Consider the following 24,944-nt stretch of genomic DNA (forward strand, 5'->3'; position numbering starts at 1 on the left):
AGACACAACAATCAACCACAGGATCAAGGATATGGAGGGAGTTTGGGTGGAAAAACATAATTAGATTCTTTATAACACCAGAAATACAGGGCAATTACACACCAGCAAAGAGACTATGTTGGAGGGAGTGTGGACAAGAAATAGCGAACCACACATATTCTGGAGATGTCAGAAAATAAGGCACTACTGGGAAGAGATAGGAGAGATAATAAATGAAATAATAGGATACGAAATACCCCAGGCAGGCCAAGTGTTGTATCTGAGGAGCCTATCACAGGAAGGAATAGTGGCAGCCAAAAAAGCTTTAACTAAACTGTGGTACAGGGTAGAAGCGCTGACGAAGGACCAATGGATAGAGATAGTAGAGGGGATACAGGAAATTGAGAGAATCACACATCTGCTGAGGCTGCAAGAAGAGAAGTTTGAATTGAAATGGGAAAAGTGGGAAGAATATAGGAGGGGAAGGAACGACATCACAGGGGATTGAAAAGGATACAAGGAAATGATGAAAAATGTAAATAAAGGATGCAAATATAGAATGGACCGAAGGACCCATGCCACACTGTTTTTTTTTTTTTTCTTGTTGATAAGTCTTTATAATTTTGTATGTGGAAATGTATTGTCTATGTATGTTGTTGAAAAAATGAAAATAAAAACTTAAGTTAACATTTTTCCCCCCTAAAGACTAAAAGACTACAATATGACTACAACGATTTCATGATGGCTTCCTGTCCTCGCGTTTCCGGTTTCACGTTACATTATCAACAACAGATTGCTGCTAATTAAACACTTCATGGAAACGGAGTAATGTTAACGTTATGTCGAGTTCATACGCGTAGTGTAGTATGAACTCGACATAACGCTAACGTTACTCCGTGTCCAGTGTTGCTGCCACCGTTGCGTCGCAGACGGACGGTACTACATAACGCTAACGTTACTCCGTGTCCAGTGTTGCTGCCACCGTTGCGTCGCAGACGGACGGTACTCCGTTAGCTCCGTAGCTAATCCGCTCCTAGACTACCGATAGCCGTAACCGATAACCGGTTTAGTACCGGGTTGTTTCGGGGGGGCATCCCTACCTGGGAGGAGGTGTGGTGGGGGGTGCTCTCCCCGTCCGAGCGGCTGTACACCAGCTGGTGGAGGTGCAGCAGCAGCGTCTGCAGCAGGCGGTCGCAGGCCTGGCGCACGCCCTCGTGGGGGGAGGAGGGCGCGGGGCCCGAGGTGATGACGGACGCAGGCGTGGCCGTGTCGGCCAGGAAGCAGAGGACCCGGGCACCGCCCGCCGGGCTCTGGCTGATGAGGTGCACGGCCAGGCCCAGCATGTTGTCCAGCTCGTCCTGGGACAGGCCCTGCAGCGATGCCTGCAGCAGGAGGAGCGCGGGCGGCTGCAGGAGCTCCACCAGCTTCGCCGACACGTCGCCCAGCAGGGCGGGGGACAGCGCCGCCAGCTGGAGGAGGAAGGGCACGGCGGCCTGACGCAGCTGGGGGGAGTTCTCCCAGGAGGACGAGGAGGAGGAGGAGAGGGAGGGGGACAGCGGCCCGGCGGGGGGGCTCAGGCTCTTCTGGAACATGCACAGCAGCTCCCGGCGGATGCTGTCCGAGTGGTGCGCCAACAGGTGGCCCAGGATGCCGACCACCGAGCCGATCTTCGGCATGCGGCTGCCCGCGTCCGTGCCCCCCCCGCCCTCCTTGGAGCCGTGCGTGTGGAAGTCCTTCAGGCCGCACGCCAGCACGAGGCTGATGATGGTGTCCGGGAAGGCGGAGCCGATGTGCGCCACCACCCAGTCGAAGTGGGGCGCGTGGCGCACGGAGGTGTCCAGCAGGTCGTCCACGCAGGCGTCGGGGCATGAGGCCAGCATGGCCGCTAGGCACTGGGAGTAGACCTCCATGAGGGAGCGCGTGGCGGCGCAGGACATCCACAGGTCCAGCAGCTCGTTGAGGCTGGAGGAGTGGGGCGCGATGCGGCGGCTGGCGTGCTTGCTGCTCAGCTGGCCCAGCAGGTCCACGGCCCAGGCGGACAACAGGGGGGCCCAGGGGCGTGGCTTGAAGGCGATGAACTCCAAGAGCACCCTGTGCACCTCCTGCGGAACACACACACACACACACACGCAGCAATCACTTTAAAGTTTAAACAATCGCTTTAAACAAAATGTCACACAACTTTGTTTATCCCCTTTTTTCACAATAATTGACCTCAAATGATCAATAGCAAGCTATTGATAACAAGCTCCGACGCTACCTACAAGGTAGTGAGAACGTTAGGTTATAACTATAACCAAGTTCTGTTAATAGTGGTGACGCTCGGCGTCACTCATGCACTATCCTCGCATATGTGCACGCGCACTGAATAAAATTCCACAATGTACCTTTATCCCAGTATTCGTCTGACCACACCCCTCGTTAGCTTACCTTCATAAGCAGGTGTGTGGTCACCTGCTCTCCTCCTTCCCAAGCTTTCACCACAAGGTGAGATCAAGGGTTGCAGCGGCGTCGGACGCCGAGCGTCACCACTATTAACAGAACTTGGTTATAGTTATAACCTAACGTTCTGTAACATAGTGGCTCCGCTCGGCGTCACTCATGCACAAGGGAGGCCGAGCGGGAGCCACCGGCCGACAAATACACCCCGCTGAAGGCCCCCCACAACCATCAGAACAGGGAGGGCCGAGCCCCCCCGACCCCCCCTAATGGAGGGCACCCCCCCTATTGGAGGTTTCCCGGGAGGGCGACGGACTCGACCGTGCGAAGAGGCACTCAAGCAACTCAACGCACAGGGTGAGCAGACCGTGGCCTGACCCCACGACTACACACACGCACAACCCGCATGCCACCCGGGAACGAACGGAGGGAACAACCTCGTTACTGCCCCCAGAATCACGGGGTCAAGGGCAAACCCAACCCCGTGGCAAGGCCGTAGCAGCGGAGCGCGAAGGAAGGCCCAGACCCACCAAAGGGACTGGACCCCCTGGAACGGGGGCCCGGAGAAGTCCATGATGCCAGCATCAAGACCCCACCAGGTGGGCACTTAGTGACCCCGCCCCCCACATCGCCAGCGTATTCGGACAAAGGCCCCTCAGCCGAGCGGGCCCTGTCCCCCCAATAGTACACCGCCTGGCACACTGACCCTGCAGAACAGGCAGTCGGCATGGCCGTAAGCACACAAAAAAGGTTAACCAACGGAAGCAGGCAGCGCACCGGGGAAAAACCAGGCAACAGGCTGTAACCTGAGCCTGGAGCACTGCGGACGAGACAGGCGCCAAAGGAGTCAGCTGAAAACAGCCGCCCCGGCGGAAGGGGCGTATGCTGGCGTTGTTGCATGACCAAGCCTCCATTTAAAAAAAACCCACCCAGAGGGGTTGAGGCAGAGAAGGCTGACACGATTGGCAGACGTCATGAACGTGCAGGGGCACCCTCAACCGGGTAACCCGGGAGTTGACTGCTCCAACACACCAGGGAATCAACCACCTTGGTGTTACCCAATGCGGTGGCTGTTCCTATAACCCCTCAAGAAAAAACTCCAAAACACACCTGCGGGTACACACCGGCTATACCGCAGTACAAGTGTTTCAGTTTTCAAAAAAGGGTTAACCCAGGCCTACGGGTCGACGAAACATTACTTCGGACCGGGCCCGGCGATACGGGAAGCACAGGGTCACCAGAGGAGGTCAAAGACCACCCCAACAGGCCCCTCTTCGCCATGTGTGAGAGAGGAGCGAAAAGAATGGAGAACCAGCCCCAAGCACACCGTACTTGGTATTCCCAGGCGGTCTCCCAACCAAGTACTAACCAGGACCAACCTGCGTAGCGGCCGAGATCTGACGAGATCGAGCGTGTACAGGTTGGCATGGCCGTAAGCCATTACGACAGTGCAGAGTACAAAATGTACCCAACCAGGGTCTCCATAGCGCTTAACCCTGTGACACCCGGACCGACCTGGCATTTTTCCCCCTGAAAAAGCCCAAGTCCCTCAGGGTACCAGAACAGCAGATCTGCATCCCCGGCGGACAACGGGTTTAACTGATCCGGACCAGCGTGACCAGAACCAGTCCCGTGCCCTAACCACGCCGACATGCCTACTCCAGGAGAAGGGGCAGATATACGTGTTGATCTTAAACATGAAAAGAAGGCGCCACCCAGACGTTCGGTGCGAACCGCGCCCGGTGGCCCACCCCCAGGGCGTGAGACCCCTCTACATATGTTCAGATCCATTCCGTCATCATCCCCCAGATATGAACGAGAATCCGTCGACAACCAAAACAGGTCGTCGGAAGAGGAAAACCTCCATCCCAGTTGCTTTATAAAAACGCCGTTTTAACCTCAAGCAACCAAGGCGTGCCAGTCAGTCGCCTGATTACAGAACACCCCGAGCTAGCACTATACGTGCGTCGGGACACAACCATATCAATGAACAGGCTATTTAGACCTGTCATTGAATCCCCAAGGCGCCCAGGGGAACGACAAGAGGGGTGTGATGCTCCCTAACTCCAACTCTTCTCAATAGAAAAGAAGGAAGCACCAACAGTATGTATCCCAGTCGATCGTTATTTACAGTACAAAACATTTAGAAGGGAAAGCAAGAAGAAGTGTTCAAGGTCTGGTCAGGACCTTGCCTACCAGGAGCGCAGATCAAGCGATTTGCAGTCTCTAACATGGCACCGAAGTAAACACAGCCTCCTGTGTTTGACGACACGGGCAGCTCGCTGCTCCAACCCGCCGCTACGGTGCTCCTTGTTGACGCAGTCCTCGCCGGCCTGGCTCAGGGCAGGTTCGACGAACATCCTCTGTCAAAGATGACGTCGTAGTCAAGAGTGTTAAAAACATGTTATCGTCACAGCACGTTCAACAGTGTAGCATTAAGCTAACGGCCGCTCTCGGCCGATAGCAGCAAGCTAACGTTACCTAGCCTAGTGACACAACAGGCTTGGCAAACACAGCGAGCTAGTGCCGCAGCTAACAGCTGACTGGCTAACACAGTAGGCCACAACTAGCACGCAAGCTAAGCAGCCACCACCTGAACTCGTACACAACGATACAACAAGTCACACTCAGACAGGCCGCCGTTCTGAAACCCTCCTCACCTTTTAAGAGAAAAGAGAAACGAGATGTTTAACACAGTTTTACAACAGTGATTTTACCAACATCCGGCGGAGCCAGCACAATTCCCATCTGGGCTGTAGCTGACTTGAACATGGATTTTCCGATAACGAACAACCATGCTCACATTTCCTCATTTAGGGTAAACTCTCATTTGCATATGAGACAGGGCCTATACGGTGACAGAGAAGTACCCACGCGTCCAGAGATCCTGGGATCACCAGTTTTACTGGCCGTGGCCCACTAGTTGCTATAATGGGCTTCAAACCAAGGTCCTCCGTCGTCGCCTAGAGGCTGAACAAGGGACCCTAATCTGGGGCCGGTTTCCGCAAACATTGTCAACTAGCCCCCATAGCACTAACAGACAAGTGGAGCTCGCAAGCAAAACACTACTCACCAACCTGGAACCCACCGCTTCTCACAACAGCGGTGCGTCCTACAGTCCAGCTGTGTCGCTGAAAGGTTTTACCGCAACCAGCCACAGCAAGGAAGACTGCAGTTGGGAGGCATGTAGCGGCGTGCTCCCAATACGAAAACCGGTGGAGAATTTTTAGAATGATCACCATCTTCCAGACACTCCAGTGACGAAGACAATATCGCCGTATTTTCTCGAAAATAGTGAGAGAGAAAATAAAGATATGATGTCAACGTATCTCTTGTTTTCCAACTCTTCTCCTACTATCACATCACGTCAAGTGGGATCTACCGAAGGCACTTCCTTGTGGTGAAAGCGAGAAGGAGGAGAGCAGGTGACCACACACCTGCTTATGAAGGTAAGCTAACGAGGGGGTGTGGTCAGACGAATACTGGGATAAAGGTACATTGTGGAATTTTATTCAGTGCGCGTGCACATATGCGAGGATAGTGCATGAGTGACGCCGAGCGGAGCCACTATGTTACAGAACTTCTACCTATAGACTGAACTAATAGATCAGGGCTATTCAACTAAATTGTTCAGGGGGCCACATTGTCAGAAACCCAAGGGGCCAGGGGCCGGACTGCCACGGCGCCTCCCCGTGCTATGAATATATGTACACTTGACACAACACGCAACCACATTTTCACAACTTTTATTTAATTTAACTACATTGCAAAAGTAGTATACTTTTCAAAAAAAGTGCTTCATTTATGTGCCACATCTGCAACATCTCCTGCAAAAAGTGCTTCATTTATGACTGCAACAACTGCAACATCTCCTCTTCAACATTTCAATATAAAAATAAAATAAAAAACAAACAAGTGCATGATGTGCATCTGAACATTCTAACATCAACACTTGAACAAAAAAACACATTTATAGTGCAGCTGAGCTTATGAAAAAGTGCTTCATGTCTGTGCAACAACAGCAAATCACAGCATCTTATTAGCACTTATTGTCCACTCTTAACTCTCAAACATCAGGGGGGTGGGGGGCAGACAGGCCTAGCCTACATACACACATCTAATGAGAGCGATTGCACTTCTTTGACTGGGCAATGGCAGAGAAAGAGGGTTCATAGGAAGTGAGGGCTACCCGCAAACAGTGATGCAAATGCTCATTTGTCAAGGAGGCACGGTTGCTTGTTTTAATGGCATTTATGTGAGAGAAACTGGATTCACAGGTGTATGTTGAGCCAAACATTGTTAGCACAGATATTGCCAGCGTTTTTATTTTGGGGAATGTCTTGACATGAATACACTTTATCCAAAATGTTGTGGTGGATTCATTCTCAAGTGCCTGCTTCAGAGCAGATGATGCTTGCATGTCAATTATTTCAAGTTGCAGGAGACCTTCATCAATGTGAAGTGATGCAAGGAACTCTTGTCCTTTTGTGGAAATAGCAGCTACATTGGCAAATGGGTTGCTCACAAAATGCATCAATTCTCTGGACATGTCAAATTCATCAAATCGACTTGCAAAGTTTTCCCTCAATTTATCAATGAAATCTGTCATTAATTGAGTGACTTTTGGCTCAATTGTGCGTGTTAACGTTGACATGAAAAGTTAAAAAGTTAAAAAAAAGAAAAATTATTATCATGTAATCTTTGGCGGGCCGGTCAGAATCATCCCGCCGGCCGGATCTGGCCCGCGGGCCGCCAGTTGAATAGCCCTGTAATAGATGAACAACTTAATAACTTTCTGTTTTGCTTTTATAATTATCACTCATTTTAAGTCTGTTGGGATTTTTTTTAATACTTCTTTAAAAGTTATATCTTGTCATTATTATTATTATTATTATTATTATTATTATTATTATTATTATTATTATTATTATTATTATTATTATTATTATTATTATTATTATTATTATTATTATTATTATTATTATTATTATTATTATTATTGTTATTATTGTTGATGATGTCAATGTCGATGTTATTTGTGTTCGGTCATAAAAAAAGAATTTGAAAAAAATTATTTGATCAAAAAAGAAAAGTATTTGATTTGATTTGATTTTTATTTGTCTCGAACATAGAAACATAAAACAAGTTTAAAAAACAAAAAAGGTAAATAGTCAAAGACTATTTCCATACAATAAGTTTTCGAGAAGGAACTGGGGGAGGTAAAAAAAAAAATACGTATCAAGCCCTGCCCCTTCCTTACAATATTTGACATTATAATTTAATAAAAATAATATAACAATGAAAAATAAAATAAAAGTACAGTTTTTTTATATATCCAATTATCCACATTACTGCTCAAGCTCCTCTCGCTTATATGTGTCCATAAGTGCTTGTTTATAGCTGCCTTTAAATTTATTGATATTTTTGCTTAATTTTATACTCACCTCCAGACCATTCCAGTGATACCCCACAAACTGCAATGCACATACTTTTAAGAGTTGTATGTACCGTAGGTTGCTTTAAAGCTAATGTCCCTCTAAAATTATAAACACTCTGTCTAGCCATGATTTTTTTTGAATGTTGCATGGTAACAGCAGGCATGCGTTCGTCATGGGACGGGGTTGCACTCCGTGCAGGCCCAGGGTAAGATAAGTACTCGCTATAAGTAGCCTACCCACCTGGGCTACTTTGCATATCAATAGCGCCGGTCGTCAGGTGTGTTAAATACGTTCTCAGATACATTCACACCTAACTTGTTGTGAATGATAAGTGTTACATTCCATTCGTAGAGGCAAGTAGGCACTGTCTGTAGTCTGTGCTCAAGCGAGGGGACATTTATGCGCATTCGCGGGAGCACGCGTGCACGTGGCGCCATTAGGTGCGTGCAACCCCAGTTGATTTCAGGAACGCACGCCTGGGTAACAGTGTTTCCCACAGGATTTTCAGAGAACTTTTTTGTTGTTGTACATTTTAAAGTTAAATGCATCAATCTGGTGCACGTTGAGAGCAAAATAAAGAGGCTAGATCTATGATGATCTTTGTGCTCAAACCACAAACTCGACTAGAGCTTCCCAATCCTCTCGTCGAAGCACCCCAGCCGTTCAATGTATTTGTTAAATTCCACCAACAGCACACATGATTCAACTTAACTAGCCCTTTATTAGTTGAATCAAGGTGTGCTGGTGGTGGAATTTAACAAATACATGGAACGGCTGGGGTGTCTCAAGGAGAGGATTGGGAACCCCTAGACTAGGGGTTCCCAAACTTTTCAGGCCGGGACCCAGAAAATAAGGCGTCAGAGAGCCGCGGCCCAATGCACATCGTCAGGCTTTTTTTTTCTTTTTTCAGGCGACCGATTTTTTAAGCCAAATATCACTTCAATCCTATTAAGTTAGTTCAAGTTAGTTATTCATTTATATGTGCTATTTATGAGAGGGCTAACTTGTTGCAAAATAATAATGATAATAATAATAGCCTCATTAAAATACTATTGTTGCTTCGGTTGTTTTCAGCGTTTTATGTGCATAATCTGTTATTTAGTTTGAAATGTTTGTTGAAATAAGTCGATTTTTCGTTTTTGTTTATTTATTAAGTTAATATAAAACCATATAGTCACATTTTAGAATACAATAGAATAGAATTTTAGAATACAACTAGAAACACTGTCCTGGCCTGCTTCTAAGTTCAGTGGCCTGACACAAAAAAAAAGATTTTTTATTTTTTTTTTATCATCTCGCAGCCCTCCCGTGGCTGCTCACGGCCCACCTTTGGGTCGCGACCCCGACTTTGGGAACCACTGGACTAGAGCATACATTTGAGCCATCAAAGAAATTAAGCAAAAGTGGTTACCTGTGTTGAACTGGTTTATTTTTTAGAAAATAAAAAAATATAGTGGATTACTATTACGACTACTACCACTGCCAATACTACTGATACATCCCTATTGGCAAATTTTATATTTAAAAAAAAAAAGTAAAAAAAAAGAAAAAAAAATTAATAAAAATTATTTTTAGTTCATTATACAACTGTGGCGGGACTAATTAGACTGTGGCGGCCCGGGTAATTAATTAATGGGAAACCCTGATGGTAATTCATTTTCTATTGCCAGAAACATAAGTACTTGAGTAATTGTACTTTGTTACAATACTTAAGTACTGTTTTTGGGGATTTGTACTTTAGTCGAGTATTATTAGGTTTGTATACTTGTACTTTTACTCAATTACATTTCAGAGAAACATTTTCTGTCTTAAGAACAGTAGTCTATTCGAAAATGATTTTGGTCAGTCATGCACATCCCTACTATCGTGCCAGTTCGGGTACCTTGTGTATGCCGTTTACTCATAGTATTTATATATATTCAGACTCAAATTCTTTATTGCCTATATTTATTGTAATGTATCATATACAGACCCTCATCTGCACTTTTGTTTACACTATTTATTTTTCTCACATTTTTATATTCAGAGTTAAGTATAATTGTTTACACTGTTTAGTTGTAGCAACGTACAGCAGAATGAGAGTTTGGATTGGGACCGCATCCTCCTGTTCTACACCGTGGTTCCATCGTAGCGCCCCCCAGTGGGGGGAGCGCTCTCTGGGAATGACGGATAATAATAATAATAATATATTAGATTTGTAATGCGCTTTATAATTGTGGAGCAAATCTCAAAGCGCTACATTTTAAAAGAACATAAAAACTAGCAAGAGTAAAGGAAGAAAGAATAAAAAAAGAATAGGCAGGACTAAAGCTAGCAAGGAGTCAAAAGAACACTAAAACTAGTAGCAGAGTAAGAGAAACATAGAATAAATAAAATTGGTAAAAGAACATAAAATGTGTGGAGCAAAAAATTTGATAAAAATCAAAAGAAGGCTCTATTAAAAAGATGAGTTTTGAGGCCCTTCTTGAAAGCATCCACATATGACAAATATGGACATATGGAAATATGAACCCTATTTGACGCTCAAATGACTGGCTACACTAGAGGTTCCCTGCAGACAGACCAGACTGGAAAAGTCAGTCTTTTATTATAATCTGCTCCTTGGAATGAGCCGCTTCAACTCACGCTTTAGATTAATGCACCTATATCCTCTGGTAGATTTATTTAGATTAATGCACCTATATCCTCTGGTAGATTTATTTAGATTAATGCACCTATATCCTCTGGTAGATTTAGATTAATGCACCTATATCCTCTGGTAAATTTATTTAGATTAATGCACCTATATCCTCTGGTAGATTTATTTAGATTAATGCGCCTATATCCTCTGGTAGATTTATTTAGATTAATGCACCTATATCCTCTGGTAGATTTATTTAGATTAATGCACCTATATCCTCTGGTAGATTTATTTAGATTAATGCACCTATATCCTCTGGTGGATTTATTTAGATTAATGCACCTATATCCTCTGGTGGATTTATTTAGATTAATGCACCTATATCCTCTGGTAGATTTATTTAGATTAATGCTAGAGATGTTCCGATACCATTTTTTCCTTCCCGATCCGATTCCGATACCTAAGCTTTGGGTATCGGCCGATACCGATACTGATCCGATACCAGTGCATACATATATATATATATATATATATATATATATATATATATATATATATATATATATATATATATATATAAACTAAAAGGAGAATACCTTCAAGGGAAAGAAGGGACCGCACACTCCACAGGACTGGTTTTTGCTTTTTTATTGTTGCACAACGCGTTTCGCTATCGCTTCCTCAGGTGCAGAAATTTAGGAGCACACAAAAATATTTAGGAGCACAGTGAAAATATTTCAAGTAACAGAGTTTTTTATAAATGTATATTTGTACTGTGTACAAACGGGACACACATCTGTGCAATAGCACATACCACCAAAGTCACTGGCCCACTGTGTGTGTGTATCTGCGTGTGCAAACGGGAATGGGACACAGACATTTGAACTATTAAGTGATTAATGCCTACTGTGGAAAAGTTGTAGCCAACAACTAGGCCTAATAAAAAAGGCATGATCATTATATGATATTCTGTACCCGCAAAAAACAAAACCAAAGGCTGGCTGCCACAAAACAGTCACATCTAGAGACCTCAAAACCTACTCTAGCGAGGCCTTCAACCTTGAACTGGAGAGTCTGGACTGGTCAAATGAATTCAATGGGACACTGGTTGAAGAAACATGGCTTGGCTTCAAAACCAAATTCTCAACAATACTAAACGACATGGCCCCCCTAAGAACCACCAGGGTAAAAAATCGCGCTGAGCCGTGGATGCACTCCGAAATACTGGCCACTATGAAAACCAGAGACAAAAAATGCTCTGAGTTTCGTAAAAGTCAGTCAAAGCTTACTAAAAGCACGAGCAGTGAACTCCAAGCCCACGTGACTGAACTCAAACTAGAAAGAAACAGACTAAGAAACGACGTAAACTCCATGATCAAAACTGCAAAAAAGAATTTCATCAATGACAAAACTGAGGAAAACAAAAACAAACCACGTGAACTTTGGAAATTACTCAATAATCAACTAGGATGCAGTAAAAAACTCAAAACGAGATTCTCAAACATAAACATAAAAACGGACAACACGCTCATCACAGACAAGCTGGATGTAGCCAATTACTTAAACATTTTCTTCACAAACATAGCCACAACACTGGTAAACAAACTACCCTCCCACTCAGGGCGTTATGGGGTAGAACACATAGTAGCTTACTACAAAAACCTAGGGGTCCGCAAGGACGACTTCAAGCTGGAAATGGTAACAACAGATGAGGTACTCAATAAACTGAGCGCCCTCCAACCTAACAAGGCCATGACAACATCCCCTCCAAATTCCTCAGAGACTCAGCAGCCGCCATCACCCCAATCATCACACACATAATAAACCTCTCCATAAAACAGGGACACGTCCCCAAGGACTTCAAAATTGCGAGGGTGACCCCTCTGCACAAAAAGGGCAGCAAATTAGACCCAGGCAACTACCGCCCTGTTTCTATTCTCACCTCCATCTCGAAAGTCATGGAAAAAATAGTCTATGAACAGGTCGAAAAGTACCTAGCGGAAAAAAATCGAATCTACGAATTCCAATCTGGCTTCAGAACATCCCACTCCACTGACACATGCCTTCTCTATTTGAATGACCACATCAAACAAGAGGTGGACGCAGGCAAATACTGCGGCATGGTCATGCTGGACCTACAAAAGGCCTTTGACACGGTCAATCACTCCATTCTGATTGACAAGCTAAAAGCAATTGGTTTTGATAGTCTATCAGTGAGCTGGATGCAATCCTACCTTAAGGGGAGGGAACAGATGGTGGAGGTAAACGGTACCCTATCCCCCCCCCTCACAGTGAGCTGTGGTGTTCCACAAGGAAGCATACTAGGACCGCTACTGTTCCTAATTTATGCAAATGACATGTCGTCAACTTGTGACTGCAACTTGTTCCTGTTTGCGGACGACTCAGCCCTGCTGGTCTCTGACAAGAACAAGTTACAGGTTGAAAAAACCCTCAGCTCGGAACTAGGCAGAATCTGCATATGGCTCGCTGATAACAAACTATCATTACACATGGGCAAAACAGAGTCCATTCTCTTCGGTTCAAATAACAAACTCAGCAAGACCGACGGCTTCTCAGTTACAGTGGGTGACAATATTGTCACAAGGAAAGATGAAATTACCTACCTGGGTTCCATCCTAGAGGCTAATCTCTCCTGTGACAAAATGGCATCCAATGTAATAAAAAAAGTCAACCAACGAACTCGATTCTTGTACCGGATCTCCTCTCTGGTAAACAAGAATACCCTGAAGACTCTGGCAGGAGCACTCATTCAGGGGTACTACGACTATGCTTGCACCTCATGGTACCAAAGCACCTCAAAGGCGCTAAAAACAAAATTACAAACATCTCAAAACAAACTGGTCAGACTACTGCTTGACCTTACTCCTAGAACCCACCTCACCCCTGCCCACTTTGACAACCTAGGATGGCTTAGAGTAGACCAGTGGTTCCCAATCCTCTCCTCGAAGCACCCCAGCCGTTCCATGTATTTGTTAAATTCCACCACCAGCACACCTGATTCAACTAATAAAGGGCTAGTTAAGTTGAATCAGGTGTGCTGGTGGTGGAATTTAACAAATACATGGAACGGCTGGGGTGCTTCGAGGAGAGGATTGGGAAGCACTGGAGTAGACGACAGAGTACAGCAACTTGCAATGGGCCTGGTCTACAAGATACACTACACGACCAAGGTACCCATGTACATGTCAAAATACTTCCCAAAGGTCAGTGAATACCACGATCACAACACCAGAGGGAGCTCCACAAATCATGTTAAACCCAGATTCGGCTCAAATAAGGGACTAAACACGTTTCGCAATTATGCCACATCAATGTGGAACGCCCTACCCAAAGCTGTAAAGGAATGTGGATCACTACCCACTTTCAAAACCTCTCTCAAGGGACACCTACGGGAGACTGCAATTCAAAACTGGTCCCTGTAAATATCCTAACCCAACCCCCTCCAATGTACAGTAATTTACCTAGTATGGTTTTGTCAATAGTCCAATGTACAATTTTGTTTGTTTGTACAGTGTCTCCTCCCCCCCCCTCAATGTACAGTTTTGCTTGTTTATACAGTGTGTCTCCCCCCCCCCCCAACCACCTCCAATGTAAATTACCCAGTATGGTTGTCAATATCCCAATGTACCCAACCCCCCCCCCACCCAACCTCCTCCAATGTACAGTTTCTACGTCAAATGTATATACTCCCTTTTTTTGACTCCTTCTGTATCACAAACAGTACTGTATTTGCAAATCTGGTATGTCATAAATGTATAGATGTAGCAGTACTGACTATCTGTATGTCATGTATGTCATATATGTCCTGATGAATTGAAAATGGGGGACCCTGATGTAAACAAGACGAAAGTCTTTCTCTGGTCTGCATGCCCTTAACAATTGTGTGTATTGAGCTGTACTGTATTGTACCCATTCTGCAATCTGTTAATAAAGTTTTCAATCAATCAATCAAACATTGAACTACTGCTACAAAAGTAACAGTCACTTCGCTTTTGCCCCTTTTATGCATACAATGCCTATGTTTTGGCTAGTGTTGCTCTTCTAGAAAAAGTATCCTTTCAGGGTTGCCTATTGAAATACTGTACACCTCCAGTACAGAAACATTGTTTATGAGTTTGCGTGTCAGGTAGACCATTGATTGACAGTCGATTCTGCCAATTACGTCACACCGCTTTCACCCACCTCTGCTGTTGATAACGCTAGCCAAGTTGGCACACACACATACACACACACACAGTGGGCCAGTGACTTTTGTGTAGGGGTGTAACGATGCATCGCAATGCATCGATCCTAAGGGGAAAATTCAACTGCATCGATTTCAAAATGTTAGAATCGATTATAATCGCAATTTTAATGTGTACACACAGTGTTGCTATTCTCATGTCCGTTACAGTCAACACAACGACATACGCTACTGCATCAACGTTATGATTAACAAAGCAAGGCATTCGTTTTGTTGCATTAACGTTATATTACTATCGATAAATCTAGGTGTTCTAAAATCTATTGCTATTGGTAAGACTAGAATAAGTTAACTTAAAGGGGACATGCATTGCTATTCCTAGCACTATTTGGGCAACTTTACACAATTCCTGTGAGTCTATTGAAGACATCTGTAAGGTTTTTTTCAAAAAAAGATGCATTGTTTTATATTTCTAATCAAGTACTCAAAACCATCATTTTTCAGCCTCAGGATTTCAGGCTGTTATGGCCTGGCTCCGCCCATAAGCACTTTGAGTGACAGTCAGCCCACAAAGTCTGCGACTGGTAGACAGAGAGAGAGAGAGGGGGGGTGGGAGAGAGAGAGAGTGAGAGAGGGAGGATTCACTGTATCATTCTGCTCTCCGCGGGGCGGGGGGGGGGGACCTGCGCGTGGAGTGTTTGCACAGTGGTCTCCCTCCCTCTCTCTTCCTTTATTCTTTCTTTCACTCTCTCCCTCTGTATCAAGCTGCGGTTACACCTTTCGTTTCAAGATGGCGGCGCATGCACCAGCAAGGATTCTCTGTGAATTTGTTTGTTTAAACTAACAAAAATAACTGAGCAAAAGTGCTAGAAAACTACTGAAACAGAGAAGATAAGAAGGCAAAATAACAATAATGGCGGCCAAACAAAGGAAACTCGAGGATGACATGGAGGAGATTAAGATGTCTCTACACTCCCTGTCTGAGGAAATCAAAAAGGTGTCCAAGCAGGAACTATTTACAGAGTTAATGAGCGAAATGAAACAACTGAAAAACCTCTTAAAAGAAAAATACGAGAAAATCGACTGTCTGGAAAAAAGAATCGATGAGTTGGAACAGTACACTAGAATGGACGACGTGATCATAAGTGGACTGGAGACCACTCATCGAACATATGCAGGTGTGACGACCGGAGAGAGCAGAGGTGCCGACGCCCCGCAAGGGGAAATCGACACGTTGGAACAACAAATCATAACATTCTTTAAAAGCAAGAAAATGGATCTCAAGAGCGAAAGCATATCAGCATGCTACACATTCCCCAGAAAGGACCACCAGCATTCTAAGCCGGCCATCGTGATCCGCTTCGTGTCCCGAAAGGACAAGACGGCATTACTGAGAGAGTGGCGGAATCTGGAGGGGACAGGTGTGTACCTTAACGAGCATCTCACCAGGAGGAACGCGGACATTGCAAGGCAGGCTCGCATCCTCCGAAAAGAGAAAAAGATCCAATCGACATGGACGAGGAATTGTAAAATCATGATCCGGCTAAACGGGAAGACACGTGAAGAAGCCAGGGTTGTCACAATTCGAGAGGTGAAGGATCTGGAGCCATTCAGATGACTAAACCCATCATGACGGAAGAACAAGGACATGACCGAGTGGGACTGCACACCGATAGAGATGAGTACCAATCGCTCTCAAAAGCTGAATACACAGAACACAAATTACATGATTTTGAATATGATGTTGACCCAGAAAATCATCTATGTAATGCAATCAATCCAATCTGGGAATACTACACAGAGGAACAATTTAACAACAATGCAGCTGTGTTTGTCGACGGTGACTTGAAATGCAAAGCAGTTGAATATATATATATATTCCATGAAATATGACAGAATCAACAGACGAATATTTATGTGACGATAAAATACAAGACTTTGAATATGATATCGACCCAGAAAGACATGTGTTTAATTCCATTGAAGCCAATTGTAATTATTATACTGAGGAACAATTTAGTGAATGTATAGTATTAGATAACACATTTTCGTTAATACATTTCAACTGTAGAAGCCTCTACAAAAACTTTGATAAGATGAATGACTATTTGAATACTCTTAAAGGCAAGTTTAAGCTGATAGCCTTATCGGAGACATGGTTGGATGATGAAAGGGGTGTTGATTTCCACATTGACGGGTATGAACTATATCATATAAACAGAACAAGTAAGAAAGCAGGAGGTGTGGCACTTTTTGTGGATGGAGATTTTAAATGTAAACCAGTTGGATATATGACAATGGCTATTGATGACATAATGGAATGTTTAACGGTGGAAATCGAAATGGAAAAAATAAGCAATATAATTGTTACTTGTATATACAGGAGACCTGGGTCAAAGATAGAAACATTTACAGATACATTGGATGATTTGTTGAGTAGGGTAAACGGAAATAAGACATTTATTATTTGTGGAGATTATAATATTGACCTACTAAAGGTTTCTAAGCACAAGGCTTCAGCAGATTTTCTTGAATTATTGTATGGAAGAGGGTTATATCCACTGATCAGCAAGCCAAGTAGAATAACAGAAACCTCTGCTACATTAATAGATAATATTTTTATTAATAGCTTTAAGGATAACATCATAAGTGGATTAGTCATAAATGATATAAGTGACCACTAACCTGTTTTTGTTACTTTTGATTGTCAATTGAAGAGAACAAAGGAGGAGAATGGGTACAGATATAAAAGGTTAAGAAGGGATGATGCTGTAAACATGTTCAGGAATGATCTTTTGAATGAGGAATGGAAGGGGGTCTATGTAGAAGACGTCAATGCTGCTTACAATACTTTTTTGGATATCTATCGGACACTTTACGATAGGCACTGCCAAATGGTTCAACATAAACAAAGAAGTAATGACAATAGAAAACCATGGATAACAAAGGGGTTAGAGAATGCATGTAAAAAGAAAAACAAACTGTATAGAGATTTTATCAAATGTAGAAAAAAGGCTGCTGAAACTAAATACAAAGTGTATAAGAATAAGTTAGTATTCATTATGAGACGGGCCAAGAAAGATTATTACAATAGATTGTTAGGCGAAAATAAAAAAAATATAAAGTTTCTGAACCTACTGGACAGTTTTGGACTAATGCAACATGTTCACGAGGCCACCCACCAACATGGCAACACTCTGGACCTACTAATAACAACAGGGCTAAACATTGAGAATGTATCAGTAAAACAAATTCCAATTTCTGACCATTATTGTGTGTTGAATGAATGAATGAATGAATGAATGAATGAATGAATGAATGAAAACTTTATTAACAGATTGCAGAATGGGTACAGTGCAGTACAGCTCAATACATACAATTGTTAAGGGGATGCAGACCAGAGAAAGACTTTCGTCTTGTTTACATCAGGGTCCCCCATTTTCAATTCATCGTATATCGTATATATGTTCTATGGTACAAGCCTAATATTACATAAGACCAGAAGCGAATTCCTAGTTCACAGAAGGCTTCTGGACGCTAGAGCTGAAGCAAAATTCTCTAGTATGATGAAATCATATGACCAATGCAGTGAATCCTCCTTAAATCAGAAAGTGCAAAACTTCCACAGCACCTTATCAACAGTGTTAGATACTGTTGCCCCTCTGAAGGTTAAAAAGGTAAAAACTGATAGAATCTCTCCATGGTTAAATAAAACCAATGTTAAAGATAACAAGAGAAAATGTAGGATAGCCAAGCGAAAATGGAGGAAATTCAAACTCACAGCTCACTTTAATTTATACAAAGACGCCATGGGCGCATACAATAAGGCAATACAACTTGCGAGAAAGGAATATTTTTCCAAAATGATCTCAGAAAATATGGGTAACTCCAGGGTACTTTTTTCCACCATTGACCGGCTGATTAACATACCACTCTTAACTGATCACTGTGACTTTATTGCTTTTATCGTTATATATGCCTATATTTGTGTACAGCACTTTGAGCTACATGACATGTATGAAAGGTGCTTTATAAATACTTACTTACTTACTTACTTACACATGGGACATTCTAAATAAGGTAATGGGAAATAAATCAGCGTCCATAAAAATGCCTAGCCATTTCATTAGTAATAGTAAGACTATAAAAAACATGAATGAGGTGGTTAATGAATTTAACTCTTTTTTTGTGAATGTGGGGCCAAATTTGGCAGATGCCATTCAAAAACACGATGAACCATTACAGGAAGGATGGAGAGGAGATAGTAAAGTACTGCAGTCTATGTTTTTAGGAAATGTCAGTGAAGCAGAAATCATGTCCATTGTATTAAAGTCAAAGAATAAGACATCCATTGACAGTGATGGGATAGATATGATTATAGTGAAGAAGACAATTGATTGTATAATAAAACCTCTCTGTTATATTTGTAATCTTTCTTTTCAGACAGGTATTTTTCCAGACAGGATGAAGGTAGCAAAAGTGATCCCACTTTACAAAGTAGGAGATAAGCACAGCTTCACTAACTATAGACCAGTGTCATTGCTCTCACAGTTCTCGAAAGTGCTTGAAAAACTGTTTTCGCATAAGTTAGATGGTTTTGTGGAAAAGAACAAACTGCTGAGCGAAAGCCAGTATGGCTTTAGGCAAAACAGATCAACAGCGACTGCCTTAATGAATATTATTGAAGAAATAACAACAGCAACAGATAAAAGGAAATTAACAATAGGGGTGTTTATTGATTTAAAAAAGGCATTTGATACCTTAGATCATACTATTCTAATTTCTAAATTACGTTCATATGGTGTGAGAGGAATGGTTCTTGAATGGTTGAGTAGCTATCTCCACAATAGGCAACAATATGTGCAGTTGGCAGATGTCAAATCTGAGCTCATGAAGATTGAATGTGGGGTACCGCAAGGTTCGGTTTTGGGGCCCAAACTCTTTCTTTTATATATTAATGATATTTGTGATGTTTCAAAACTATTACAGTTTGTCTTGTTTGCTGATGATACAATTTTTTTTTGTTCTGGAAATAATTTAAAGGAACTAGCTGAATATATTGTGTATGAAATGACAAAGCTAAAGAAATGGTTTGATGTAAATAAGCTATCACTGAATCTGAAAAAAACTAAATTTATGATTTTTGGCAATCGAAAACTAGATGAAAATATAGTACTGACCATAGATGGAGCTGATATAGAGAGAGTTAATGAATTTCGTTTTCTTGGTGTGATTATGGATGATAAATTAACATGGAAATCGCACATAGCACACGTTAAAAAAAAGATGTCCAAGAGTATTTTTGTTATGAATAAAGTAAAGGATGTGTTAGAGTATGAGGCAATGAGAACACTCTACTGCTCACTCATCTCACCTTATATCAGTTATTGTGTTGAAGTATGGGGGAATACTTATGGGACAAATATAAAACCATTATATATACTACAGAAGAGGGCTGTACGAATCACACATAAAGTGAGTTATCGAGAACACACAAATATATTATTTATTAAATCTAGAATAATTAAACTTGAAGACATGGTTAAGTTTCAAACAATGTTAATTATGTTTAGGGCAAGAAATAATACACTGCCAGAAAAACTACAAAATCTTTTTCATTTAGAAAGTGAGTTTAGTAGGAGAAAATACAATTTTAAACATCAGTTTGCACGTACCACACTTAAACAGATGTGTCCTTCAGTTATTGGTGTAAAGTTATGGAATTCTCTCCATAGCGAGCTTAAGGGATGTAACAGTGTTTATCAATTCAAAAAAATTTATAAAAAAAAAATATTTAGTCAGTATGAAAATCAAAATGTGATCTGAATAGTGAGATATTTTTTTTTCTCTTCTCTTTCTTTTCTTCTTTATTCTTTATCATTATTATTATTATTTAAATTTTTCTTGTTTAACTGTGGATTGTGTTTCTTTTATAATGGTATAAATTATTATTTGTGTAAATAAGGTTATACGCCGACCATTAAGAAAATACATGTTAGTTTAGGAATAAGGGGCAGATAATTATAAGATTTATTCTTCTTCCTGCTCCTTTTGTCCATGGAATGGCTATTTATGATTTTTTAATGAAGAAACTATGATTGTATTATTCCATGTGGCAAATAAAAACTCTGAACTGAACTGAATTGTCATATACGTTTCGCCGCGACGTCGCAGCCTAGTCACACTTTCGTTTTTGTCACCTGAGCACACTGATGTAGTACACTGCCAAAGCAGTAGGTGGCAGTAGGTGGCAAACATGAAGGCAATTTCAACCAATCAGAACTTGAATGTGCCTGCAAAGCAAATGTCAACAAGGCGGCCACCATCTTTTGCCTAGTTACCCAATGCAGCAATTATTTTTCAGCAAAGCCTAATAAAAGTGCAATAAACAAAACGGATACATTCACTGTGTGTTCTGCCTGTCATTTGTTGATGAAACAAAACTAACATCAACACAAGTGACCACCAAGAGCGGATAGTTTAGTCTAAAAAAAGATCGGTAGCATTGTTAGCTGCATGCTAACGTCAATGGAGTATGCCATTATAACAGTATAGCATTGTGGCTAGAAGCTAACGTTAGCTCACGCTACTTAGCCAGCACCAAACTGACGATATCGCGAGCTATCAGTAGTTAGATAACATTAGAGACAACGCTGTGTGTATTAAACAAAGGTGAATAGATGACTGGGCCATTTTGTTTAATGCTTGTTAAGTTGAAAGAGGAGCTCTGAGCTAACAGGGTCTGAATCCTGATAGCTCACGTTAGCCAGCTGCTCATGCAATCGGTAATGCTAGCAGAATGAATGGATGTAAACTTTATTTAACATATTGCATATGGGTACAATACAATACGGCTCAATACAAACAATTGTTAAGGGAATGCAGACTGTTGTAGCTTGGACTGGGGTACTTATAACAATAACTTGACAACACATGGTAGCTGAAGCTATTTGGGACACGGAGCTAACACACACCCAAACACACACACACCCACACACACACACACTGTTGTCACCGGAAGGGCACGCAGATGGTATCTACTGCGCATGGGCGTTTTCGCAACAACGGCTCCGTGCAGACTACACGGCTGTTGTCGGCGCGTTTTTTAGGGGTTCTCCAAAACGCAAACACAATTTAGCGTTTCAGCCGTATCCACAAAAAAACGCCAAAAAACGCATTTCTGTGTAATAGGGACATGAAACGTATTCAAAAACGTATAAAAACGAGCCACAAAAACACTAGTCTAACCCCTGCCTCATTCTGCTCTCCACGGGGCGGGGGGGGGGGACCTGCACGCGGAGTGTTTGCACAGTGGTCGCTCTCTCTCTCTCCCTCTCTCTCTCCCTCAGAGTGCATGCAGAGGTGTCGGGTTTCACTCTGCCTCCGCAGTATGAGGAAGTGGTTTCCACTCGCTGTGTAGAGGTAGATTGTGGGCGGGCATTAGCTCAAACCACAGAGCCAAATCGCATCACTGTCCGCTACCCAGCACCCGGGTGACGTCACGACATGGCTCAAATCAGGATGACCTAATTAAATCTAGCAGGAAATGGTCTGAGCTGAATCAGAGCAATCCGCCAACATGGTATTTAGACACAAAAACACATTGATACTAACTCCTATTACTATAATACAATGCTAGAGACTGAAAAATGACATTTATAATGCATGTCACCTTTAATGTTACTGTCTCGGAAAAGTCTCGCTTAGGGCAATGGCGGACTTTCCGGCAGTAAAAAAAGCAAATGAGCTTCCGATTGGTCATTTCCTTTATTTCCCTTGAAACCAGTCACGTCACTCTACTGTGATTGGACCGTTGGCTTGAGTGCAATGTGGGACTTGTAGTTTTTGAACGATTAGCAGCGGAGAGAAAAAAGCACGACTGAGGTTGTAATCTTCACTCGCACACTGTGCGAGTAATTGATTTTTCCGGTTCGCACACACATATTATTAGGGGCAAATGCGAGTAATATGGTCGCACTGTAGAGCCCTGAATATGAAAAATGTTATTGTGATTAGGGATGTCCCGATCCGATCACGTGATCGGGATCGGCGTCGATCACGTGCTTTTCAGAGCATCGGGGATCGGGAAAAAAAAATAATAAAAATCGGCAGTCAAAAAAAGAAAAATTTTATTCAACAAACATGACCATGTCCACGTCTTAAACTCATACGGAGGCCTTAGTTTTGGTTTTAAATTACATATAATATATCATCATTAATGTATTTATTGTCACACAGAGCAGAATAATTGTCCACAACAAACACATTCCCCTTTAATTTACACCGCTGCAACAAACACATCCCTTTAATTTAGACTGGCTACACGCTCCACATCACAACAACACTCAAGGAAGCATGCCACGAGCTAACGCTAACGCTAACACTAACGCTAACGCTACTCTCTGCTATGTTGTGGAGACTCAGGGAAGCATGCCACGAGCTAACGCTAACGCTACTCTCTGCTATGTTGTGGAGACTCAGTGAAGCATGCCGCGAGCTAACACTAACACTAACGCTAACGCTACTCTCTGCTATGTTGTGGAGACTCAGTGAAGCATGCCGCGAGCTAACACGGTTAATATCCACTGACTTGAGCAGCTAGACTTAATGTCAGAGGTTTGGAACTAAGCATTTTAAAATAGAAAGTCAAGCCAGTTGCAATGTTTGCAAGGAGGACAGGCTGGAGGCGAAGTTTTCAGACTAACTTTTCACCTGGAGGATAACGTGACTGAGGATTATCGTCGGCGTTTCAGACCAGAATTGACCATTACGTAAGTCGAACACTGAATGTATACTAATGTGCAAACATATATTGAAACTTTTATTTCTCATATGAAGCAGAAGCACATTTCTCAGGGTGAATGTAATAACAAAAGCCTCCGAGCTCGCGCCCCGGACTATAGGCAACAGAGGGGCTTGTCTCGCTCCGCCAGTTTCTGACAAAAATGCGTCAAAATGTATTACTAATGTGAAAGATCGGATCGGAAACGATCGGATCGATAGATATTTAAAATCACATGATCGGGATCGGATCGGAAGCAAAAAAAGGCGATCGGGACATCCCTAATTGTGATATACATCGTGATAATTTTTTTTGGCCATATGGCCCAGCCCGTCCCACCTGGATGATGTTCTCCAGGTTGGAGACCGCGGCGCTGGCGTCCCCCTCCATCTCCAGGTGGTGCAGGAAGGCGTTGACGTGCTCGTCGTAGACGCCGGCCAGGTGCTCCAGCACAGCGGTGCGGTAGACCGGCACGGAGCGCAGGAGGCGCACGGCACAGCGGGCATGCTCCCGCACGCTGAGCTTACGGCCCTGGGCGTCCACGCCACTGTTGAACGACTTGATGTCGTCCTGGGCGCTGGAGAGAGGGAGGGAGGGGGGAGGGAGAGAGAGAGAGAGAGAGAGAGAGAGAGAGAGAGAGAGAGAGAGAGAGAGAGAGAGAGAGAGAGAGAGAGAGAGAGAGAGAGAGAGAGAGAGAGAGAGAGAGAGAGAGAGAGAGAGAGAGGGAGAGGGAGAGGGAGAGGGAGAGGGAGAGGGAGAGAGAGGGGGGGAGAGAAAGAGAGAGAGAGGGGGGGAGTGAGAGAAAGAGAGAGAGAGGGGGGGAGTGAGAGAGAGAGAGGTTGGCAAAATGGAGAAGGTAGAATCGGTAGAGATGAGGAAGAGGGTCGAGTGTGTGTGTGCCCACGCAACAGAATATCAAGCAGAAAATGTAAATAAAGTTCTAATCGACCACAGGAAAAAAGGCACATAGGCTAATGTATGTTATAAATAGGGATGTCCGATATTATCGGCCGATATTGGCATTAAAATGTAATATCGGAAGATATCGGTATCGGTTTTCAATTTTTTTTTTAAACTTTTTTTTTTTTTTTTTTTTACATTTATTTAACCTTTATTTAGCCAGGCAAGCAAGTAAGAACAAATTATTATTTTTATTTATTGTCAAAAGTATGGATAATGTTGTGTTAATTCCACGACAAGAGATATGTAATGTTAGGGGGCGGCTAGGTGGTGTAGTGGGCAAGGCACTCGCCACCAGTGTGGAGACGCTAGGATTCGCGTGTTCGAATCCAGCTCTCCACATTGTTTTCAGTTTAGCTGGTCGTCCGCAGTAATACACATTGGCCGTATTACGGGGAGGGAAAACTGAAGGGTGGGGATCGAACGTTGTGAACAAGCGACTCCTACAAGTCGGTTGGTGCGCCTGCGCAGTAGAATCAGGAAGTGTCGGGGGCAGCGTGAGCCTCCCACGCGTTACTCCTC

General features: G+C 43.1%; 1 protein-coding gene across 1 annotated transcript in view; it reads right to left on the reverse strand.

Moving 5' to 3' along the window:
• The window catches only part of LOC311236990 (integrator complex subunit 5-like), a gene marked incomplete at both ends in the record, with an annotated part of 42,387 nt that overhangs the window by 16,699 nt on the left and 744 nt on the right, over positions 1-24,944 (reverse strand). The window contains 2 exons of the mRNA XM_084324799.1: positions 1,080-2,081; positions 23,802-24,032. Of these exons, the coding sequence (XP_084180925.1) occupies positions 1,080-2,081; positions 23,802-24,032 (1,233 nt within the window). The remainder of the gene's footprint in view (positions 1-1,079; positions 2,082-23,801; positions 24,033-24,944) is intronic.

The sequence above is a fragment of the Notolepis coatsorum genome (genome assembly GCF_963971535.1).
Source record: "Notolepis coatsorum genome assembly, chromosome: 11".
In the NCBI taxonomy this organism is placed as follows: domain Eukaryota; kingdom Metazoa; phylum Chordata; class Actinopteri; order Aulopiformes; family Paralepididae; genus Notolepis; species Notolepis coatsorum.